At 42.8% G+C, this 24,249-nt stretch overlaps 1 protein-coding gene across 1 annotated transcript in view; it reads left to right on the forward strand.

Moving 5' to 3' along the window:
• Positions 1–252: 252 nt before the first annotated feature.
• ALK (ALK receptor tyrosine kinase) overlaps positions 253–24,249 on the forward strand; it is a 564,868-nt gene continuing 540,871 nt past the window's right edge. The window contains exon 1 of the mRNA XM_083434390.1: positions 253–1,411. Coding sequence (XP_083290516.1) covers positions 754–1,411 — 658 coding nt within the window. The 5' untranslated portion in view covers positions 253–753. The remainder of the gene's footprint in view (positions 1,412–24,249) is intronic.

Genomic DNA, 24,249 nt, shown 5'->3' on the forward strand with positions numbered 1-24,249 from the left:
CCCAGGCTGCGAAGGGAGCTCAGTGCCTGTTCCGGGCGACTCGGGGCCAAACGACTCGGGGGAACCTCCGGGCAAGGAGCCTGCGCCGGAGAACCCGGCGAGGAGGGAAAGGAGAGCGCTCGCCGGGGCCTGGGAGAGTCACGCCAGCGGGCCAGAAGCGGGGGCCCCGTCGCTTCCCGAGACGTCTGGACGACGCGGGACTTGAAGAGACGCCGCGCGCCGCCCCCTTGCAACTCTCAAAGCTGTGGGCAGTGGCGCGAGGAATCCGGAGAGAAGTGGTTCTCTGGCCCCCAGGAACCCGCCGAGGGGAAGGTTCCGCCCCCCCCCAAAAGACACCAAGCGGACGGCGGCGTTTGGCCACAGACTTGGCGAAGCGCGAGGGAAAACGCGCGGTCCGTTCCCTTGTTTCAAAAACAAAAACGAATCTCCGGCGGTCAGGGGCGCGCGCGCGCGTTCCTGTCGCCGCCTGCAAGCGGCTGGGCGCGAGGTCGAGGCAAGCGCCCCCGCCTCCACCTTCCTCCTGCCTCTTCAGGGAAGAGGCTGCCACAAGGATGTGGCGGGACGTTTAGACCGTCTCGGGCGCGTCTGGTGGCGGCGGTGATTGGAGCGCGAATCCGCCTCGTGTGCTGCTGGTGACTCCGCTTCAGGAGGATCCGCCTCAGCGGCCAGTTGGTTCCCGCTGGTGCCTGAAGCGGGAGGAAGCTTACTTTTCGGACTCTCGCCTCTTCCCCGCCCGCTCCATTCCATGGCAAGATGAACGCCGCCGGTCTGCCGCGGTTCTTCTTTCTGGCCGTTCTGGCCGCCTTGGCCGCCCAAGCGGTGCCCCGGGAAGCGGGGAGCTCCCCTCCGGGCTCCCGCCCGCCGCAGCGGGATGCGCCGAGTTTCTCCCGGCAGCAGAGGAAAAGCCTGGCCATGGATTTCATCGTGCCTTCTCTGTTCCGGACCTACCTGCGGGAGCTGGTGCTGGGCGGCGGGGAACCCTTGGGCGGGTTCAAGGCGCGCTGCAGCCTGGTGCTCGCCTGCCAGCCGCTGCTGCGCGCGGTCAGCTCTTGGCTCCCCAGGAGCGGGTCGGCGGCGCCTGCTGGCCGCGCCAGAGCCCCGTCCAAGGTGCTGAAAGGCGGCTCGGTGAGGAAGCTGCGCCGCGCCAAGCAGCTGGTGCTGGAAGTGGGAGAAGCCAACCTGCGGGAGGACTGCGCGTGGCATCCTGCCGGGGAAGGAGCCCAGGCAGAGGCACGCCAGATCGAGTTCACCCTGACCGAGGAATTCAGCTGGTGGATCCGCTCTGGAGAAGGCAGGCTGAGGATCCGGCTGATGCCCGAGAGGAAGGCGTCCTTCCAGGGCAGAGAAGGCAGTTTATCAGCGGCGATCAGAGCCTCCCAGCCCCGTCTGTTCTTGCAGATGGCCACCAGAGGTGAGCAGCTGCTTAGCGACTTCTGCATCCGGACAAGATGCAGGGCTTCTCCCTTACTAGCGGGATGGGGGTCAAACCTGACCCTGGAGAAAGTTTGGGAACTCTACCAGGAATGAAATGGGGGGGGGGGGCAGAGGTGTCTTTGCCTTCCCAGAGTCCACCCCTTCGGGCTAGGATGATTTGGAAACCTAATCTCAGAAACCTCTAGGAGGTATTCTGCTGCTGCCTCTAAAGTCGACTCTACTTCTTGTAGAGAAGTTATGTAGTTTATCACAAGAATCCACTGGAAAGAGTTTGTAATCTGCCCTGAAATTTCTGCACAGATCTTAAAATAACCAGTCACCACTGCAGGAAAGGGTGTGTATTTCTGAATGGAACTGAAAGAGTTGCATGGAAACTACATGCCTGTTGTGCTTGCCTAAATTCCTCTTCTCCCTTAATTGCTTGGCCTTGTGGTGTCCAGTGCAAAAATATTGTACTGCAGGCTGATGGGCATAAGGCTCTGCAGTACTCTATTTGGGAACCTTGATCCTCACATAGTGGCATAAAGGGTTGTTATCGAAGGCAAAGTTCTTCCTTCCTTTGACCAGGAAGCTGCCTTCTCCCTCTTGTAGAAAATAATAAATGAGTAATCATTATCACTATGGTCTAAAAAGCATCTAGTTTGGTTCCAAAGCACTGTGGTTAGTCTACTAAGAAGCAGTTGGGCTGTGGACTGCTCTGGTTCTAGATGTTTATTTTATCTTGGGAGATGCAAGTGGTTCCTTGAATTTCTGTGTCATTGGCTAACAAATCACTGTTGTTCCTGGTTACCCAGAAGAAAGTTCCACTGATTTCAGTGGGAATTATTTCCAGTTAAATGTACCCAGTAAAAGTAAACCACATTTTACAGGATTATTCAAGACAGAGAGTAGAGAGGGTCTTGAATCTCTTGGCCCTGGAAAAAGCATGTTTGTGAAAAATTGTGTGTGGTTTGAGTTTCAAGGAACTGTAGTCTAGAAAAAAGACTTTATGAAGTGGTTGGTTGATAAGCAGGGTGTATTTCTTTAGCTGTGGTTCACAAGTCTCTCTGGTCTCTCTAGTCTCATGTAAGTCTATAACTGCTAAAGCTGTCAACTGATTAATGACCAGTGACCAGTCTTCATTTCAATTTATCTCTTCTTCCATTAATTACTGGATTAAAATCAATATCTCTGCATTCCAGTATGTGTGTCTTAAACACATTCCTTCAATCAATAGATTCCTACTGACTGTTATCAGCATGCCGTAAAAAGTTTTCTGTAAGATACAGTGTAATTCAAATTCCTTGTGTTTAATGTATGACACATTAATTCAGTGAAACAGATGAAAATTTGTCCCCATAGCTTGCTTGTAAGGTTACAGAAATTACATTATGGATTACCATGGGGATATAAAGTAGGATAACAGCTAACTCCTCAATTTTGTTGAACTACTGATTTAAGTTTATGCAGCCAATGAATTGAAGTAGACTAAATTGCTGTAAAGTAGAAGTATTTAGGTTTAATTAAATTGTATACCAGACTGCCAGTTTTCAGTTTACTGATTCCAGAGTAGTTCTGAGCTCCCTTGGGCTACTTTAGAGTAAATGGAGTGAAGACTGAACTGTATGTTATGCACAAGCAGAGTATAGTGAGAAGTCCCAGAATTTATTTCTTAAGGAAAAATGCCTAGACAGTGCATAAAGTCAATGCACAGGGACAAGAGACACATTCTTGGAAGAGAAGCGTACACATGGGGAAACCTCTTAGTATCATTCTTCTTTTAATGACATTTTTGTTTCCAAAGGGAATGCTTCTATATTCTAAGACAGTAGTGGCCAGTTGACAGCCTGCAGGCTGCATTCAGCCTATACTTTGATTCTCCCACTACTCTTTATACCAGGATGAAATCAGTATGAAAGTCCATCACGTGACCTTCTGTTTTGGAATGAGATTGGCACTTGCTGAGATCTTCTGTTCAGGGGAGCATAAGCAAGATATCCTGGTGGCTGCAATGCCATCATTTCCCATATTTCTCTAGGCCATTAATAGCTTTATCAGGCAGGGCCTGTCTCTTCTGACTGAAGAAACTGTCAGCCCCTCCTCTGAGAGATTGACTGATGACCATATATATTGATTCAGTCTCATTAACTGCTGTAAGGTTAGACCAGTGCAAGAGATCACTGAACTGCATGCCCCCTTGTTCCAATTGTCCCCTGTTTAATTTCCTGATTAAAAAAAACACAGAGATCCCTTCTTCTCCCCATATGTTGAGTGCGGATACGATCTAGACTGCAGCTCTTTCTTTTCCCTGTCATTTAAGTAAAATTATGGTGTAAATTAACCTCATATCCCTTATAATGTGCCATAAGGACATAAGCTAGCATTTTATAATGCAGAACCCTAATCAGTGGAGTGTTAGTAACCCTATAGTTAATGGCCTGCAGAGCAGTCTTAAATACATCTTTCAAGAGAGTTGTATATTCCGATTGGTTCGGAAATGAAAGCTGAAGCATCCACCTTCTGTCTTATATAGGAATAAATGGTCCAGAAAGTTTAAAATTGCTGATAGGACTTCAGTGGGCACAATCAAGATTGAAAGCATTCTAACCGAAATAAAAATTGGACAAGTAGGGCTTTTACTCAGTTTTTTGAGCTATGGTGATGGACCTCCTGTGGACACTTTAAAAAAACATGTTGCTGAAGCTCTGCCCTCAATTCCAGAACAATCAAAGATGTGATTTTCAGAGAAACAGATCCCACAGATCCTTCTGGTTACTATTTGGGACTCCTGTGGGTTATATTCTTTCCATATGTTACCTACCATTCTTCTGAGTGATTCTGTTGCTGGGATTGACAGTAGTTCAGACCTGCTGATAGTTATATATTCAAATATATTATATTTGCTCCGTGATTAAGTATGACCATGCATTTAGTTTGAAGGCATATTTAATTCATGCTTTGTTAATAACACAATCTACAAGCAGCAGCTCATCTACACACAAGAGCTACCAATGTTGTTTGCTGGAGCCAAGTTGTTGCAGAAAGGGCATAGCTGAGATCTTCCTTGCAAAACATGTAAGCAGTTGTTCATCTTAATAGGAAACATGTTGCAAACAATGCAATCCTAAAGTCAACAATGCAAAGCCTTTACACTCTCATTGGTAAACACTAGCCTTTTCCTTATTGCGTGTTTAGTGAGTAGTTCACAATTGCCAGAAGTTGAGATTAATAATTAACCTGACTTTATTTATTTATTTAGGCTGGCAAAGTTGTTCTTTGTGTAGATTGAGATTAAAATATTGATGGTCTGGGAAGCAAAGTGTAGCTGAACTCTGCATCTCAAATGAGCAAGAAGTTCCAGTAAATGTTCTTGTTGCCTCAACTGTCACTCCAACCTCTATTCAGAACCCACTGAAGGTTATTTTAAAAAATTGCTTAGCTAAAGTCTATATCCTTTCCCTATTTAACAAATCACTCTGGAAGAGATTTCTATGAAGGATAATCCTCAGCGTGTGTGGGAAGTATTATTAAGAAGACAGTGAAAGATTGCAAGAAAAGCCATCTTAAACGATGGCTGCAAAAGCTCTATGGAACACCCCGCAGAATGTGTCAACAAAAGTCCTTAGATGAAATGCTCAATTCTCAACAGTTAAGCATAACATCCCTTGTGTATGGGGGTTCTGTGCTGCGGGTCGCAACCTTTGCCATGGTGACTTTTTCTAAGGGTGTTTGCAGCTTTCAGTAATGTTCTCAGCTTACAGGATGGGTAGGCAAACTACAGCCCGGGGGCCAGATCTGGCCCAATTGCCTTCTAAATCCAGCCCGTGGACAGTCCGGGAATCAGCGTCTTTTTACATGAGTAGAATGTGTGCTTTTATTTAAAATGCACCTCTGGGTTATTTGTGGGGCATAGGAATTTGTTCATTTTTATTTCCCCCCCCCCCAAAAAAATAGTCTGGCCCCCCATAAAGTCTGAGGGGCCAGTGGACCGGCCCCCTGCTGAAAAAGTTTGCTGCCTCCTGCTTTACAGGGCCAGTTTACAGCCAAGAGGTCCTTAAGATTTAGCAATGGCAAACTCTGAAGATGCAGAAAACGTTATAACCTTAGATAATTCTAGTAACGAAGTCCTGGTTCTTACATTTGCCAGGGACAGTTCCGCTCTTGCATGGTGGAAGAGGGGGCTAGCTCTAATTCCTCCACCATGCAAATGGCATCACGTGTGAGTCACGTGCTCCACACAAACATCTATTTGTATGGATGTCAAGTTCACACAGTCTCCTTCCTCACTATGAACACACGCTGTTGGGGAGAAAGGACAACCTGGACTAGGCCTGTCTGTGTGATAGGGCATTTCTGTGAGTAGATTGCCCTGCTCACATTAGCGTGGTGGAGGGGAGTAGGTGAGCATGCTCCTCCACCTTGGAAGGACAGCTCTAGCGCAGCACCAGTGAATGTATGATCTATATCAGGCAATGATCTATAAACCACTGGGCCATGTATTTCATCTATACTGTAGACAAAGCTGCTTGTTATAGTGCCAGAAATGTTTTCATTTGCTCCTTGAAGCAAGTTTGTTAGGATGTTTCAGTAATCTGTAGATAGTAAGGAGGATTTAACTTTTATTGATGATGAATTGTTACCAATATATTCAAAAGTGTATGTGTATAGGGGTGCATATTAAAGCACAGACAGTGCAAGCCAGTCTAGAGACAATTCAGAAGGTCATGCCACTTTGATGTATGAGACAGATTGAGATGTTGAACAGTGTTCCTAATAGGAATGCATAGTATGTCCATTTGAGACTTCAGGGTGCATTTCTTCCTAATCTATAGCACACATGTAGACTAATACTAATTTAATATGGGGTTATGTCTGAAGCTGTTCTGGCGCCATGGGAGTGTAATTGCATTTTTGTTAGAGTTACTGCTATGCTCACACTTCAAAAGCACCTGGAATGTTGTGCTGGAGGATTCCCTCAGTCTAGGCTTTTGGTTCCTATTTAGACTTTCTACATACCATGAGTGGTGAAGTTCCTCAGGTTTTAAGTAGTCAGAACTGGCCACTAGATTTTAGCATGGAAATAAGAAAATATGGTGCAGACATCTACTAACCTGAACAAAGTAAACAGTATGATGTATATAGATGGAACTGATTGATGTTTACAACTAGATTTCTGACCAGGATGCCAACTAGTGCAGAGTGATTTCTGACTTAGGACCTGTTGCATTTTGGTGGGTTTTGGGCTGAAACAACTTGCAATGTAATGTTTAACATAACCTGGAGATGTCCAGAGAAATCTGGAAGTAGGTCTTTGGCACATCAAGTAGTTCGTGATGTCATCAGCCTTTTCACATCCTGGAAGCTATAAAACATATGCTGATAGGTCTTGCATGGTCTGGGAATGTCTGTAGGTGCATACTTTCATCCTAGATCATGGTAGAGTGGATTGGAGAATGCAAGCAGACATGGGTATTAGCAGATGGTTTTCATTCTACTCCAAGCCCTGCTGAAACTTTCCAAATTGGAATGAAAGGACATTGCTTATACTTACATGAGCAGGATTCATCTGTCTTTTTGATACTGCCAATGCTAAAATAGCCATATTAGAAGAAAAAGGCAAATGTGTATGTTAAAACACCCTTGCGCAACATAGTAAATAAATATATCAACCTTACGTTCAAGATCTGACACGGAGAAAATATAATATTAATGAAAAGTATATGAAATTCAACTGCTTCAAACGGGATAGCTGGGATTAGTTGCATGGATGTATAAGTACTTCCATCTTGCACCCATGGCAAGTTCTTGGGTATTTAGGTTGCTCAGTTTAGTGCTAAACCAAAAGTAGTACAGTCATGCCTCATGTTACGTTTGCTTCATGTTACATTTTTCAGGTTGTGTCGCACAGTGACCTGGAAGTACCGGAAAGGGTTACTTCTGGGTTTCGCCACTCACGCATGTGCAGAAGCGCCAAATCGCACTGCACACCTGCGCAGATATGGCGTTTCAGGTTGCGGGCTTTTCATGTTGTGAATGGGCCTCTGGAACGGATCCCATTCGCAACCAGAGGTACCACTGTACTCACAAAGAAAAAGCATGAAATTTTGCATTTGTTGTGAAATGACCTTCCTCTGCTGCCCAGCAGTCTTCCATTTGGACTTTGCTGCCAGTGCTGACTGTTATTTGGGCTAGTGGGGTAAAGCAGAGGGACAGGCACAGTAATTGACTTCTAGAAATAGAATATGTTGACAGTTCTCCTGACACCAAGAAAATTCTCTGCCTGAATGTTCTCCTAGGTAGCTTGAGGTAGGTCACTGTGGCTCACTATGCAGTAACTCTCAGAATGCTTTGTTGCTGAATCATCCTTTGATGTCCTGTCTTCCACATTGCCTTCAGGTGCTACCCCCCTCCATGGTCTTTAATTCTGAAAAAAGAGGGTGGTTTTGCATGCCCCCCTGCTCCCTCTCCATAGATCTCTGTTCTTGGCACCACCCTGGTAATCAGTTTTAGAAGGATGGGCTCCTCCTTTTGTCCATGTTTTTGTGTTGTACCTGTGTAGGAGCCCTCCTAAATCTAGGCCTTGCTGATTTTGAATAGCTGCTGGCAGACTCCACAATAGCCCTACCCTTTAGGGTTTAGCCTTAGGATTTGTTAACATTATATTCCTTCACATAATATTCAGTGTGAAATATAGCACAGTTAAAATTCAGTATGGATAAGTTAACACTGTGGCAGGTGGTAGTATTTCTTCCATATCATGTAGAATCTAGGAATCCTTGGAGAGAAAGTCTTCTGACAATGGCAGTCCCAAGGATGAGATGGATCAACTCTCTTTTCTATGCCACGTGGAGTCATGGACACTGGAGTCTGCATCTCTTCCTCTGAATCAGACCCTGATGTTTGGACCACAGACTCCTTGGAAGATCAAGAGAGCTCTGAGATCCCCACAAACTGAAATATGAGGGTCTAGAAGACATCAACTTCTGTGGTAAAGGGCCCTTTAACTGACCATATGTAGCACTCAGGGAATGGAGCCTCTACCTAGCCCAGGCTATAAGATTTGCCCTTCGCTTCAGGGCATTGCTGAGACAACTTAGATCAGGCATAGGCAAACTCGTCCCTCCAGATGTTTTGGGACTACAACTCCCATTATCCCTGACCACTGGTTCTGTTAGCTAGGGATGATGGAAGTTGTAGTCCCAAAACTTCTGGAAGGTCGAGTTTGCCTATGTCTGACTTAGATGTTCTGCAGGTTCACTAACAGTGGTCCTCAAACCCACACACTGGTCCCTCACCAAGGTGCTGAACTTTCCTTGCCTTGCCTTCCTGTTTGCTTTGAATCTCGGGGCTACAGACCTCCCCCTTGCTTGGACCATCACCTGTCCTTGTGGCTGGGACCCCCATGGATCAGGAAACATACACAATCCTGGAAGACACCAGACACTCTTAGTTTGCGGTTAGGTATCTTTATGTCCTATATGCTATGGATAGGATGTTGATCATGTGCTATGGGTAGGCCATTTTTATGACACCCTGGTAGAGAAATATAACATGTCTGGGAGCAAATGAGACTCTGTTAGGAAGTAAATTCAGCCAACTTCCAGTACAATTCGGGGCTGATAGCAATTGCACTAGAGTAATACTGTAACAGGTGGTGTGTATACAAATCTTTAGATACTAACGCTATAGCTACGTATTTTACCCACATATATTGGTCTTATACCAATTTAACTAGCATGGCCTCCCACAAAAAAGCCAGTGAACTGTAGTTTGATTAAGGTGCTCAGAATTCTCTGCTAGAGCTCCCCAGCATTCCCTGCCCTGGAGAACAGAAAAAACTATCAAATCAGTTTATATCTAGTGCAAAGTCATTATTAAATCTTAACTCCTTCCCCAGCTGCAATTCCACTGAAAATGTTCCTGCGCTGGAATTATGCTTGAAGGTAGTCTTCTATAGGTGTGAATTAGGTTTTCAAACCTAAATGATGGGGTAGGATGGGGGGCTAAGAAGTAGAAGCTGCAGTTTAGGTGGTGAGGCTCCATGACCCTCCATGGTCTCAACAGGCTGGCCATTTCCCACCCCTGGCTTGGATCATATGATAATAATCATGATGGATAATTAATTTATTGCTATTCCTTTTGTTTGATTTTGTAATCCTGACAATAGAAATTGTGCTAAGTGTGAAATATTTAAACTGTGAGTAAGATCCTGAAAGCTACTGGCAATAACTACCTCATTCTGCTGTCTCACTATGGCTCTTACAAATCTGCTCTGTGCAATTATTTTGGTTGTGTTTAATTCTGTTGTATTTATAACTTCAGATGCAATGCAACCTCAGCTGGTAATCTTCCTGTAGTTCAAAAGGAATATTTTCCCCATTGATTCTCATTGATGTCAGTCTAATGTGTAGGCATGCTTAATGTTTAAAGTGTGAAAATTCTCAGTTGGCCCAGTTATTAATCACCTGCATATGAATATGCAAATGACTTTTGCAACTATTGCCTTCAAACCTGCTCAGTTCCCACTGACTTCCATAGGATGTTAGTGTATACAATTGCAGTGTGTCTCTGTATTTCTACCATTAGTTGGTTCATGTTCTACATAGCCCATTTTTGTCAGTAATTAACATTCTCAATTTACAGATGAGTTCAACTTGGATTTGAACCCAAGTTTAAATTATAGAAACAACAACTACCCAGTGGACCACATTGGTTTTCAATGGTCTCCACAGAAGTAAGGTTCAGAGAACAATTTAACTGCACTATGAACTATGCATGAAGAGCAGTTTCTGCATAACCTGAGCTTGGTAGAATTTCTAAGCAGTGCAGAACTGTATAGCCCTCTATTTCTGACTTATCTTGGTGTCTATCATAAGTATTTGTATGTCCGTCTCCCTCTAAACTGCTGGAATAGTTAAACGTGACATTTAAGTCATAGGTGTACCAAAATGTTGGTACAGGCTGTATTCCTGTATAGTAAAGAGATGCAGTTATTCACATTTACATTTGGGGAAACGTGGCAGAGAAAAGCTTTGTTTTCATGGATGCAAAGTGTCTTCAGAAGACAAGGAAGCTCCCAAGGCAGCACTATGACCATTGGATTATCTTCCCCATTGTCATTACCTATAATATGTACTGCTGCTAGCATGTTGTTTATTATGCTTCTGTTTGCTTAACTAGCATCAATTCCAAAGAGAGACCTGGCCTGAGCAGGTTCTCATCCATGATCCCTCCAAGACTTTTCCAAAAGTTGGAATTCTGTTTCATATAAATAGACTTGGCTCTGGAGAAGTTTCCAGTTAATACATGCTTCCGTCTTGTTTAGTTAGGAGAACAAGTAGATTCAGCAGCCAGGATGCCTGAATTTTCTCTGATCTGTTCAATAAAATGTCCTTTTGAAACGTAGTGAGTTATACCCCTCCTCCCCACTGCCATACCTTCCTGAGCAGTTTTCATGAAAAACAATTTATTTGACAAACCGTAGCCTTGTTCCCTGTTTGCACGCTGCCTATCTGTAGCTTATGGATGTCTCTGGCTTGTCAGAGTTATTTGCCACCTAATTTCAGCAAACGTTTTTCGGTCTGCAACTTGCTTATGCGAAGGTCACTACGTATATTTGATATTCAAAGTTCAAGCTCCTGTTTGAAGGCCAGTGATATGGATTTGTCTCTGGCTCTGAGCATCACACTTGGAAACACAGACTTGTGCCAAGGAATCTGAAGTTTGCTTCCTGAAGTATAATTTTACGTTTGCTTATCATTCGGCTGCCTTTTGTTAGAATTCTTAACAGTAACCCAACCTGCTAAAATATTGATAGGTAAAAATATATTGCACAATGTACCAGCCAAGTCAGAACAGTGTTTAATATATAGGAAAATATACAAGATTTCTTTTCAAGTGATTACTTTAGCTGGGGCTATTTTGTACATCTGTTTCTGAAAATTTGCAGTCCCTCAAGGGACACTGCGTTATGTAAATATTTAGCAGAAATATAATTATAGCTAGAAATCAACAGGAGGCAACAACTCTGCATGCATACCTACTGCTCAAAGCATCTGAATGCTGCATTCAAACCACTTTGTATGTTTGTTTACCTGAAAGGAAGGCACTCTAAAACTAGTCATTATGTTTGGAAAATGAGGTCTAAATTCCTTTCCCAAGGTATTTCGGCTACAACCCTATGCACTGTACACACGGATCTGAGTGTAAATCCCATTGACTCACCCTGGCTTACTTCTGAGTACACATGTATAGGACTACACTGTTAATGGGTCAGTGGCAGAACTGGAATGCAATCTCTACCTCACAAGACTGTTTCCCAAATTTCTCTTGAACTGATTGAATTATTACTCTTCCCTTATACAAAGAATATTCAGAAATGTGTGCTACGGCATAGGCGGCCATGCATAGATGAAAAAGGTCCTTTCTGAAATGAGCTACATTTGTCTTGCCTCTGTAATTCAGAAAAATTTGGTTGGAGAAAAATGTCATGGAAGCATAAATGCAGATTTGATAAGTTTGACCTTTCTTCTCTTCAGAACAATAAATGTCAGAAAGCTTAAAATGACAAGGTGGAATAGCTGGAGGTTATTTATGTCTTTAAATATTTAGGCAAGAAATGCATTTTGAGAATAACAGGCCAATCCACTACACTATAGGCGCACCTCCTCTAGTCTCAATCATACGTACCCACAGCAGCAAAAGCCGAAAACCAACCATGAACAGTAGTATACAAGAAATAATGTAGCAACACCGACAGACATTCCCGCAGTGGCAACTACAGCAGCACCAGTCAATAATGGCATTGTGTATTGACAATATCACATCATATTCATGCATGGAGGGCATCAATCAACATGCAGAAGCAGTAAGGAGGCTATGATGATATTATGGAGCCTGGTCCTCACCTCCTCCCACACACAATACAGAAGGATGTTGCCAAAATGCTGCCAAGAAGAGTCCACAGTGCCTCCCTTGTCAGAGGCGCCAGTGACTAGCAGTGAGAAGGGCAGCGAGTGAAGTGATGCATGAAGCCACCAACCTCAAGGCTTCCTCTCAGAAAAGAGTTTAATTTCCCTTGCAGTCCACACATAACCAGCCATTCCAGTCTCAACATCCAAGTCACACCCATAGGTAAGAGGCCTGCACATGTATTCCATATGGTGACAGCACACACATTCCCCCCCCTCTCACACACAGAGAGAGAGACAGAGACACACACACAGAGAGAAAGGGAGAGAGAGAGAGACATTGGGAAAGTGTTTAAGTCTCACTGAGATGCCACACAGAAAATGGGACATATAATTGCACACAGTGTGTTTGGGTGGATGTCTGTGTGAGAGTAACACAGGTTTTGTAAGGAACAGCAGACACATAGTTAAGCACCATGATGCACCCTACACCAATAAGTTTACAGTGAACCATGATGTAAACTGGATGGAAAGGTGACCAACTGGTAAAAGTTGAGATGGAAAAAGGGAGAAGAGGCAGGGCTAAACGGAAAGCAATGTCCTAACCTCACATCCACAAAGAAGGCTCATGATGATCCATGGCAAGTCCATGACAACGGTGACTGTGCTTCACTACTACATGGTGGGAGCTTTTCTAGGTTGAGGCAGGGGCATGGCCCAGAGTATGTAAGCAAAATGCATGCTACACCACTACAACCTGTTGAGTGAACAAGCCACTACACAATATTCCTAACTGCATAGATTTACATTTATATCCTGCCTTTCTTCATTCAGCAGAACGCAATGTAGCATATATAGAGTTCCTAGACAATGCTGCTTATACAGGGTTCCATACAGGCAATGACCATACTCACAGCATAGCTGTAGCAACATTGCTGCATCAAATGCTTTTAGGCTATAGCCTTGAGCTGTGTTCCATTGCTGAGCCTTATACCCCTGGTGATGCGCCCTGAGCTAAAACCACCTCATGCCAAGGGAGCTCTATGTGATTAAATGGATGTTGAACTACCCTGACAGTCACATCTCCCTACTCATGCCTTCTGGTGTCTGCATGTTGAGCATGGATATCTGAAAAGGGCAAGCCAGCCTATATACACAGGCTTCTCCTCTTCAGATGTTAGCATTCAATGTGAGACATCAGGGCTGGGGCCACCAGCATAACCCTGGAGCCCATAAATTGTGTGAACCTCTCCCTGCCTCATGCACATAACATGAAATGGAGGCCTTAATCAAAATATTATTTGATGTGGCGAGGGACAGGTGGCAGAAGCCAGTAAACTGTGCCGGTACATTAACGGCAACAGGGCTATTTTGATGGTGGCTGTTCTGGAACTGTTATGCTGAAAACCATGGTTGTGAAAAGATTCTGCAACAGCAGAAGCATGACTCTGGTATCCCACTTTACATTATATGTGATAAATTACTTTTACTTGCTTTCAATACAAGTTTTACAACAACCAGCACACTGCTTTCAAATAACACCTGCTAAAGGGCTCACAGACATACATGTGCACACATACACATGCACACACACACACAGCGTACACGCAGCACACAAACACTGAACCACCTTCCTCTCATCCGAAGCCTTTTTTTAATCCAACGTTGTTAATCAAAATTATCCTACTAGCAAGGATGGACTTTGGTGCTTTGGCACCCTGGATTAGGCCAACATTTGCTCCTCCCCCAGTTCTTGCACCGTGGACTCTTGCAGGGTCCTAGAGCCTTCATGCCTCCTTCCCACATCAGGGCAAGTGCTTACAAGGCAGTCTCTCTGCTTGGTGTCCAGTGCTGGGGAACTGGTTGTGCTGCCCTAAAACTGCCTCTCTTATTGGTCTGTGGCATTCTTCATGTTCATGTAATCCTAGGCAAGTAGCACTTCTGTTTCTCTTGAAGCATGATTATCTGAATATTTTGGATGCACTTGGAGTCCTTTTAAAGATATGCTGAGCTACGTTGTATGCTCACCATTTTATTTCACCTGCATTGGCCAGAGTAAATAAGCAAAACCAATCAAATACACACATACACACGAGTCTTTTTGATGAGACTCAGAACAGTATGTTGAAAGCACACTGCTCCTAGAGTTGATAAAGATCCACTGTTAATTCAAAGGGAACATCTGATTTATGTTAGGCAGCTGTCTGCTGATGATTTCAAAGTGTGCTAAGGAACTCTGGTTCAGCCCATTTTCTTAAAGCTATCTGATTAGCACTCCACTTCTTAGTTACTTCATTTGAAAGCTAGTACCTCATTTAAGATGGGACGTGGGTGGCGCTGTGGGTTAAACCACAGAGCCTAGGACTTGCCGGTCAAAAGGTCGGCGGTTCGAATCCCCGTGAAGGGGTGAGCTCCCATTGCTCGAAAGCATGTCAAAGTGCAAGTAGATAAATAGGTACCACTCCGGTGGGAAGGTAAACGGCATTTCCGTGCACTGCTCTGGTTCGCCAGAAGCGGCATAGTCATGCTGGCCACATGACCCAGAAGCTGTACACCGGCTCCCTTGGCGAGATGAGCGCCGCAACCCCAGAGTCGGCCACGACTGGACCTAATAGTCAGGAGTCCCTTTACCTTTACCTAATTTAAGAGGCATCTGGTTGGCCACTGTGAGAGCAGTATGCTGGTCTAGGCGGGACTTGGGCTTGATCCAGCAGGCCTCGCTTACATTGTTACATCCTTGCAATTTATTACCTTATTATGAACTTGCAATTGGTTGGGGGCCACGCAACAGCTCCTTTCCAGCGACAGGACACAAGAGGCTGGCAGCTCCTGCTCCAAGGTGTGGGGTTTTTTTTGCTCCTCAGTGACAGCAGCTGAGTTAGCTTCTACACAATGTGGTCAGTGTGGTGACCACACCCTAGATATACATAGGTTTCGCCAGGTCTGGTAGAGCAGGGCACCTTCAGAACAGTGCAGACGTTTTGTTTGCCACATCCTTTTCCTTGGGGGCTGAAGTGGAGTTGTGAGAGCACAGAAGGCAGCTAATACATCAATGCTGAGGTTGGAACCGGAGAACCACTCTTCAGGAATCACATTCATCATTATGAAGTGCAAAGAAAGGGACCCTTGTCCCTAATGCAAAACAGTTCACAGATGCAGCACTGCGCCATAGCATGCCTCTGGAAGCAATCAGAATCAGTTCATAATATCACAGGATGCTGCCTTCCTCTAAACCAGCTTTGAATGATAGTGAGGCTTTAAAATCTTATTATTTAAACACTTTTCTCCGAAATACATGAGTTGGCTAAATGCTCCATTTGCTTGTAAACTTCTGTATGTATGAAAGGTGAACTTCTTATACAAACACATTGCTGGGAACTGAGAGTTCAAGAAAGAGGTAATTCTCTAAATTGGGATAAAACAGAAAGGAGGCGCTGACAGAAACTGATAAATGACCGTACAAGTTTATTCATTCCTTTTAATTGAGTAGTTCTGGCTACATCCAGAAGATGGCACTAGCATGCACCTAGACTACAAAAGTGACCTAATCTATGTTTTTTTTTCCTTTTTCTTTTAACAAACAAACCATGGGCATAATCCCATAGAATTCAATTTGTGTGTACAGATTGCTGGTGTCAACTGAAAGTGTAGCTTTTACTGTCTACATTTTAGAGCCAAATTACATGTTACTATGTGTGTATTTTCTCAGAAATGTCCTTGTTTTAACTGAAAGCAGTGACAAGAAGCTGTGAATAGCGGTGAAGGATGAGCAGGTGGTGGTGGTGCTATGAAATCTTTTCCCTTCCAGACATTTTCTACCAAAAATTGGTAACTTCCTGCTGCTTTTTGTCCTGCAGCAGGTAAGAGACAGGTACCTATATATTTATCCCTGTGAAATAAAAAGCATACTGAGGAATGCGTATATGGCTTTTGAATGCACAAAAATGCCTGGAAGGGGAAGAGTTAAGCTGCATCTCCCCTCCATAATTTCTTTCCAGGAGGCTGCTTTTAGTTACAAAAATAAAACATTGGGAATAAATCTGATTCAGTTTGCATTTAAAGGTAAACCTACCTAATTCGCACTTTTTTTAAACAATACTTGAACTAAACCTGAAGCACAGTGATCCTTCCAAATTTGCACATCTCCAAATTTTGCAGTGCAGTCCTCCAGCCAAGTAAGCCAAGTAATGTGTACAAAAATGCATATACCAGGGTAAAGTATGCAAAAAAAAAAAATGCCCATATTAGCGAAACTAACATACAAAAATGTGTTATACTAGGAGAAATCTGTAATAAAATGCTGATGAATTTTCACAAGAGCTTCTTAAATAAATAATTAAATTGCAAACTGATGCAGAAATGTGGAGTACTGAACTGTGGAGTACTGAAAGATGGGGGAACTGAGGAAATTAATTGAAATAAGAATAGACAGATCTGCCCATCCAAGGTCCAGTGCCAACATCTCCAAGGATGCGATCCTGTGCACACTTTTCCTGAGCTGGCCTTCAGCACCATTCAGTTAGTACCTGCTCAAGTCTGCTATGAAATGTCAGCAGCACTATTGTATCTCGTATACTGAGAGATAGGTAGTAAATTAAATTATATCTTTTATCAAACTAAGTGATTGCAATATTGAAAATTTCCATCACATATTCTCCATAAGGCAGAAATAACTGTTCCTCTGGGCAAAGTCTAACTGAGTGTAATCTTATTAATTACTACAATATGATTTTATAATCCTTTGTTCACAGAGCACTAGCCTCAGCCAGGTATCTTCCAGTTTAGCTGCATTTGTAGGATTTCTTTTTTCCAGCCTGATTGCCCATACCTGAAGAAAAACTTGCAAATCTGAAGTTTACAACAAATTATTAGTTGATCCAATCAATGGCTCATATTTCACCTAGTTGAAATATCTTCACTTGGAGTATTAGACCAGCAGAAAATAGAAGCTCTTCATGAGCTCACACTTCACCAAAGGGGTCCTCTTCAGGCCCTATATCAGGCATAGGCAAACTCGGCCATCCAGATGTTTTGGGACTACAACTCCAATGATTCCTAGCTAACAGGACCAGTGTCAGGGGTGATGGGAACTGTAGTCGCAAAACATCTGGAGGGACGAATTTGCCTATGCCTGCCCTATATCTTTTAGAAAATCAAATAACATTCTCAAGAAGAACCCAGGCCTCCAGTTCTGCTGTTATTCTAGTAGCCCCCAACAGCTTTCTTTAAAAATAAAATAAAACAGGCACATTTATTTATGGATTTTTGAGTACAAGAATCTCAGATAAGTAATAGTGCAGGTGCTAAATTCTAGGTATATCTGACAGTCATAAAATGCTTGGTACAAAAACAACTGACCTACCCACTGCTCCCTAAGACCACTTGCTGTGTATAGTTTGAGAAAAGTTGTATGCCATGCTTAGGACGACACAGAAGAAATGCTGTGAGCATTAACAGAAGAAAAAACAGATGACAAGGAGAAGGGAAGAAAGACAAAAGAGAAACGCTTCTTAGATGTCTCTAGATCCAGCCAAAATGTGGCCATACCTGTGGCTTGACTCAAGTCTGCTCACTAATTCCAAGCTGTGACTTATCCCCGGTGCACAGGTTCCCCCAGCCCATGTCTGTTGACTAACTGGATGGCCATGTGGTTAAATCAAAATGGCCAGTGCACTAATTGGTATTATTAGACTTTGTAGATGGAGGGAGCATGACCTTATGATTATTTCAGAAGCAGTTTTCATTACTGGTGCTAATTAGACTTGAAGTTAATGAGGAAGGATTACTATTCAGGGGCTTAAGAGGAGGCCAGAACAGTTATTGTAGGTTAATTGTTCTTCTAAAAGACCCCATTTCAAGAACAACTCATTTTATCAACTCCCATCCCCACCCTTTCATGCTGGGTGAGATATGTTTGAATAGAATTCAAAACATAATTGCAGGACTGACCCCCCATCTATTGCTTGATCAGCAATCATTTTGCATCAGCAGAAGGTTAATAAAATGTTTAAGGAAAGAAATGCTGTGCATATGGTGAATACAGAATAGTCTGCCCTGCAGATATTTCCCATAAGCCTTTTTCAGTGTACCTTCTAACTCTGAAAAATGCAAAACTTCTAAAAACCCAGAAGGGAAACAGTTAATTTTTGTACTACCATAAGAATAAAATACATTTATAGGGAATCTGTAATTCAGGTTGTCTTAATACTTTCAAATAGAGTTCAAATCCCCAATTAAACTCTGAGTTCAATCTCAAATGTTTGTGTAAGTGTGAAAGTATTTTAAAACATTTATAGGCTATCTTCTCTAACCTGTTTACAGAGCAATGCTGAATTTTCCATGATTCTAACCCCCCCCCCCAATATTCCAGTATTTGCATATATGGTTGTATGTGATTTATTTTTAAAAGTTATCATTTATGCTGTGATATCGCCATCCAAGAAAGTATAATGAATGTCAGTTTCTACAGCTGGCCTACGTGTATTATTTAGAACAGATAACAGTGGGGTGTGTTAGGTTTGCGGTAGTTGTTCAGGCACCCATAATTTTGGTGGCCCTCTTCAGTTTTCATTTACAACCTAGTAAGGCTGTAGCCCTTATGATTATAGGAAGGGGAAAAAGATTTTTCCTCCCTGATCCACTCCTCCTCAAAAAGCTTTCAGAACTCATATTTCTCTTGAAGTAAAAGATGATGACAATTTTACTATGATAAATCCTCTGTGGTATCCTAAATTTAGCTTCAGATACCTTTTAAAAGAAGGCAGGGGGCAGGATTCTCTAAAACTTTAAACAGCTCAGGACCACAATGCCTCAAGGACCACCTCTCCCCATATGAACTGACCCGGACGCTGTGATAATAATCTGAGGCCCTTCTTTATGTTCCTTTTCTGTGAGAGGTGCAGAGTGTGGCAGCATGAGAACAGGCCTTTTCTGTAGCGGCTCCCCATATAGAAGGCTTTCCCCAGGGATGCTCACCTGGTGCCTTCATTACATATATTTAGGTGTCAAGCAAAAACACGCTTCGTCACCCAAGACTTTGGCGTATTATATCATCTATGGCCTTTTTTAAACTCTGTGTGTCTTGGGAGGGGGTACTGTTTAGTTATGTTATGTATTTTTGTGTTTTTGTACTGTAAAATGGCCTGTGATCCTCAGATGAAGAGGATCTACTGTATGAAGAGGATGAAGAGGATTTACTGTATGTAAATTTAATAAATAAAATAAACAATTGGATGAATTTGTTATGAGTCAGGCTTGGTGTCAGCACAGCTGAGAAGTTGCCAATTATTTAATCCCTTAAGAGAGCCCGTTACATACCCTGCTGCTCACCCAAAATGGCACCTGTGCTTCTCTTAGTAGGTAAACTTTAAATAATTAAATAATTAACTTTAAATAATTAAAAGGTAGCAAAACACTGAGTACATCCATACCTGCTTATAAAGAGCAGTACTGGTGAGGGCAGCATTATCCTGATTCAACCTCCGGGCTAGATGCTTTCTTTTGCTGCATATTTCAGCAGAGGCTTTAATGGCAGAATGCTTCAAGCCAGCACTAATGGTTTCAAAAAGGTTTATGGTACCTTGACTACTTGCATGCTGTATAATACACAAAGCTTGAGTGTGAGGTGGTTTTTGCTGGTCCTTCTGCACAATGCAATGACATCACTGGGGTCAGTTTTCAGAGCTCTTGTCCAGGGCCCTCTAGCCTGTGACCCCACCCCCAATGACTTCCAGAGACAGGTGGCAGCTAGGGAGGTCAGAGAATTCCAACAAATACATAGACAAGAGTAGGAATTGCCAGTATTTGCTTGTCCATCCCATGTCTGGAACGGAAATTGACCTGGCAAATATGACAGGTATACATCGGTATATCCCACCATCTTCTTTGGGGAGCAAAATGTGGCCACATGGTTCTCTTGCTCTTCATTTAATCCCCAAAACAATTCTGTGAGGTAGGTTAGGCTGAGAGGCAGTGGCTGGCCCAAGGTCACCCAGTGACCCATTAAAGGATGTTGTTACCTGTCCCAGGCACCAGGGCGGTTGCTTTACTCAGCTGGCTGGATATTTCTTTTTTTAAAAAATTGAACAAATAAGAAAACTATCAGGTGCTGCTTTTTAACCATGTGGTAGAGCTGCTTAGAATTTCATGGTTCTTTCTATGTACTATGTTTCTGGTTCATAGCTGGGCTGGCCCTACTATTGTGTAGGGTAAGGCAGCTGCCTCAGGTGGCAAATGCTGAGAGGCAGGGAGCAGACAGCCTTCCCTGCACCCTCCTAAATTGCCCTTTTGCCCTCAGATGCTGCAGAGGATACTGTCCTATCAAGGGTGTTTGAAATATAATTCTATTTGGCCTTTAGACATTGAATGGGGGAGGCACCACGTTGTCCTTCTCAAACTGTCTTGGATGAGCCCTGGTTCACGGATGGGAATATTCATTCAGAAAGGGAGTCCTGATCACTTTTTAAAAAGCAAAATATAGAAAATGATGTGCTTTAAAAAGTTTATTGGCATGTGTGTTTAGCATGGAGGATAAACTCTGATGGTGAATTTACATGCAACAGATTTTCACAAGTTAAATTATGGTGGTGGAGTCATTTAACAATGGTTGAACATTGCTAGTTGACAGCTTCAGAACTGAAAGAACACCTTCATCCATGTCTACAGCTTACTTGTTAAGCATACTGTTTTAATAGTGACTGGGTTCACACTAACCATGCACAATGCTTACAGTGTCCCTGATTCTTTAATGGTCTTATCAAAGGAGTCTTGAGAGAACACCAAGAAAGCTGCAAAAGGTTCATATGTACTTTGCCATTTCTTCTGTATGTGGTAGTCTTTCTATGTTCCTTTTCCTCTGCTTCTTCTATCTGAGCAGTGCTTAGACTTTCAGCACCTGCCAGGCTATCGATGGGGAGTTAGGCTTCTAAACAGGAAGCCAACTCCAAGTTCACAAGAGAGAAGAGGTTGCCCCTGTCCTCAGGCAGCCCTTTATTCCTCTGCTGTGCTTTCTTACTCAGCAGACCTGAATGAGAGTGTTGGTGAACTAAGCTCATTTTTGAAGCCTAGGTTGTATACTGTACATTTTTTAAACACTTAGGAAAAGGCATGGAGGTTTCCATTTTTAGAGAAGTCAGTTTTTCTCTCAACTATTGACTCAGGTGTATGAATTAATTAGCTATTAGCATAATCAAATAAACAGGTTGTGTTTTTTTAAAACAGCCTGCATAAAATGTTATCCTACAAATTCTCCAGATGTTCGTAGAATCCTTTAGGGAAAATAGAATACCTGCAGATAGAACTTCAATAATATTTTTTTAAAATACTGACTGTAATCACCCACAGATTTTATAAATTAATAATTTCTTCCACTATGCCATCACCCAAATGACCCGACCACAGAACAATAAGCAATTCAGCTGCTTAGTTGTCATGGCAAGCGTACAGCACAATCAACTGGTAGAGATATTCCTGTATACAGAAGCTGAGTATGCAAATCCAGTGATTCTCAAGTGCAAGGCAGGTCATCCCAGGGAGGTGTGGCCAGTTGCCAGGAGAGGCACAAGTGATTTCCCAGAACTAATTTTGATTAGGCTAGAAAGCAACTGCCAGCCCTTGTGTGGCTTGTCAGCTCTTTATATCAATGGTTCAACCATCTATTATTCCCAAAGGTTACTTTCATGTATCTCTGATTAATTGCACTTATGCCAGACTTCACCATATGTTGTGGATCCACTTGATCTGTGTCATTCTCCTTCTTTTGATATGCCTTATCCTGAATATAGTCTGTGCCCACTCTCACGCAGCTCAAATAAGTAGAAGAAGAGTTTGGATTTGATATCCCGCCTTTCACTCCCTTTAAGGAGTCTCTCTCTTTTTTCTTTTTTTTAAATAATATTTTATGTCATTGTATTCTTCAGCATTAACTTAAGTCTGCGACTTCCCCATGCCTTCCCACTCTGTACTCTAGGTCTTATATTCTGGTAGTAAACTCTTTCCCTCTGGCGTATCTTTGGTTCAGATTAATGTTATTGTCTTATTTATCCTTACATTTCCCTATGTCTTACTAAATATACTTTCTTTAACATTGTCATTTTTATAATAACATTCTTTTACATTCAATCTGATAACCTCAAACGTTCGTAATTTTATAATGCTTCTGTAAATAGTCTTTAAATTTCCTCCAGTCTTCCTTCACCATCTCTTCTCCCTGGTCTCTGATTCTGCCAGTCATTTCTGCAAGTTCCATATAGTCAATGAGCTTCATTTGCCATTCTTCCAGCGTGGGTAGATCTTGCGTCTTCCAATATTGCGCGATGAGTATTCTTGCTGCTGTTGTAGCATACATAAAAAAAGTTCTGTCCTTCACTTGAACCTGTTGGTTTACCATACCCAGGAGAAAGGCTTCTGGGGTCTTTCTAAATGTGTATTTAAATATTTTTTTCAATTCATTATAAATCATTTCCCAGAAAACCTTAATCCTTGGGCACGTCCACCAAAGGTGAAAAAAGGTACCTTCTGCTTCTTTACATTTCCAGCATTTGTTATCAGACATATGATACATTTTTGCAAGCTTGACTGGTGTCATGTACCACCTATAAATCATTTTCATTATATTCTCTCTTAAGGCATTACATGCCGTAAACTTTATTCCAGTGGTCCACAACCTTTCCCAGTCAGCAAACATTATGTTATGACCAACATCTTGAGCCCATTTAATCATAGCCGATTTCACTTCCTCATCCTGTGTGTTCCATTTCAGCAGCAAATTGTACATTGTAGACAATATTTTTTTTGGGTTCTAACAGTTCTGTTTCCAATTTTGATTTTTCCACCTGGAAGCCAATTTTTCTGTCCTTTTTAAATGCCTCCATTATTTGATAATAATGAAGCCAATCTCGGACTTTACTTTTTAGTTTGTCAAAACTCTGCAATTTCAATTTGTCACCATCCTGTTCTTTCACTCCCTTTAAGGAGTCTCAAAGCGGCTAACATTCTCCTTTCCTTTCCTCCCCCACAACAAACACTCCGTGAGGTGAGTGGGGCTGAGACACTTCAAGGAAGTGCGACTGGCCCAAGGTCACCCAGCAGCTGCATTACAAGACTACCGCTCTCAACCACTACACCACACTGGCTGTACAATAAAAATAGACAGACAAACAGAAATATGGGAATGTTTCCAATTTAACAGTAAGTACCAGACTGGTGGGGTGGCAGCACTCACCTGACCTCCAGTCAGTTTCACCACTGCTGTTTAATTGGATGTACAAGGGGAGGGGCGAACTGATGGCAAGGTTGGAAAAGGCAAACACACTGCTGGTTCTGCTGGTGTATTTGCACTGCACTAACCTTGCCACTGCCTGGTGTCTTCCCCTTTAACTCCTGGCAAGTAGTAGCAACACAACCAGCCAGCAGTCAGGTGAGTGCCACCACCACATCATGCGACCTGCTACTGCCTGGCACCTGTGTTATTTTCTTTTAGATACCAGATAAAAACTTTCTGTTTTCCCAGGCCTTTAAAAATAGCTTTTAAACTGTATTTTCACTCTCCTTTGGTTCTTGAATTGAAGTTGCCCCTGCGGCCTGTGCTGGTGCAAAACTGTTTTATTTTGTTGGGTTTTTTTATTGGTTTATTGATTTTTACATGCTATGAACTGCCTAGAGAATGCAGTTAAATAGGTGGCATAAAAGTAAAACAAATAAATAAATAAATCTAGGCTAACTCTCAATAATAAAACGAAAACCTTCTACAATCCCTAGTTGCCACCAGACAGACAGAATACAAATTCTGGGACTAAAGCCATATGGGAAACAAAAGCACTGAAAGGAGGAGACAGCATAGCTTTTGAAGTTATGAAGAACTGCAGCATAGCTTGAAAGATGGGGATAGCTTGTGTTGGCATTAAAGAGCAGACACCTACAGGCTGCA

This window comes from Podarcis tiliguerta (genome assembly GCF_965153285.1).
Source record: "Podarcis tiliguerta genome assembly, chromosome: 3".
In the NCBI taxonomy this organism is placed as follows: Eukaryota; Metazoa; Chordata; class Lepidosauria; order Squamata; family Lacertidae; genus Podarcis; species Podarcis tiliguerta.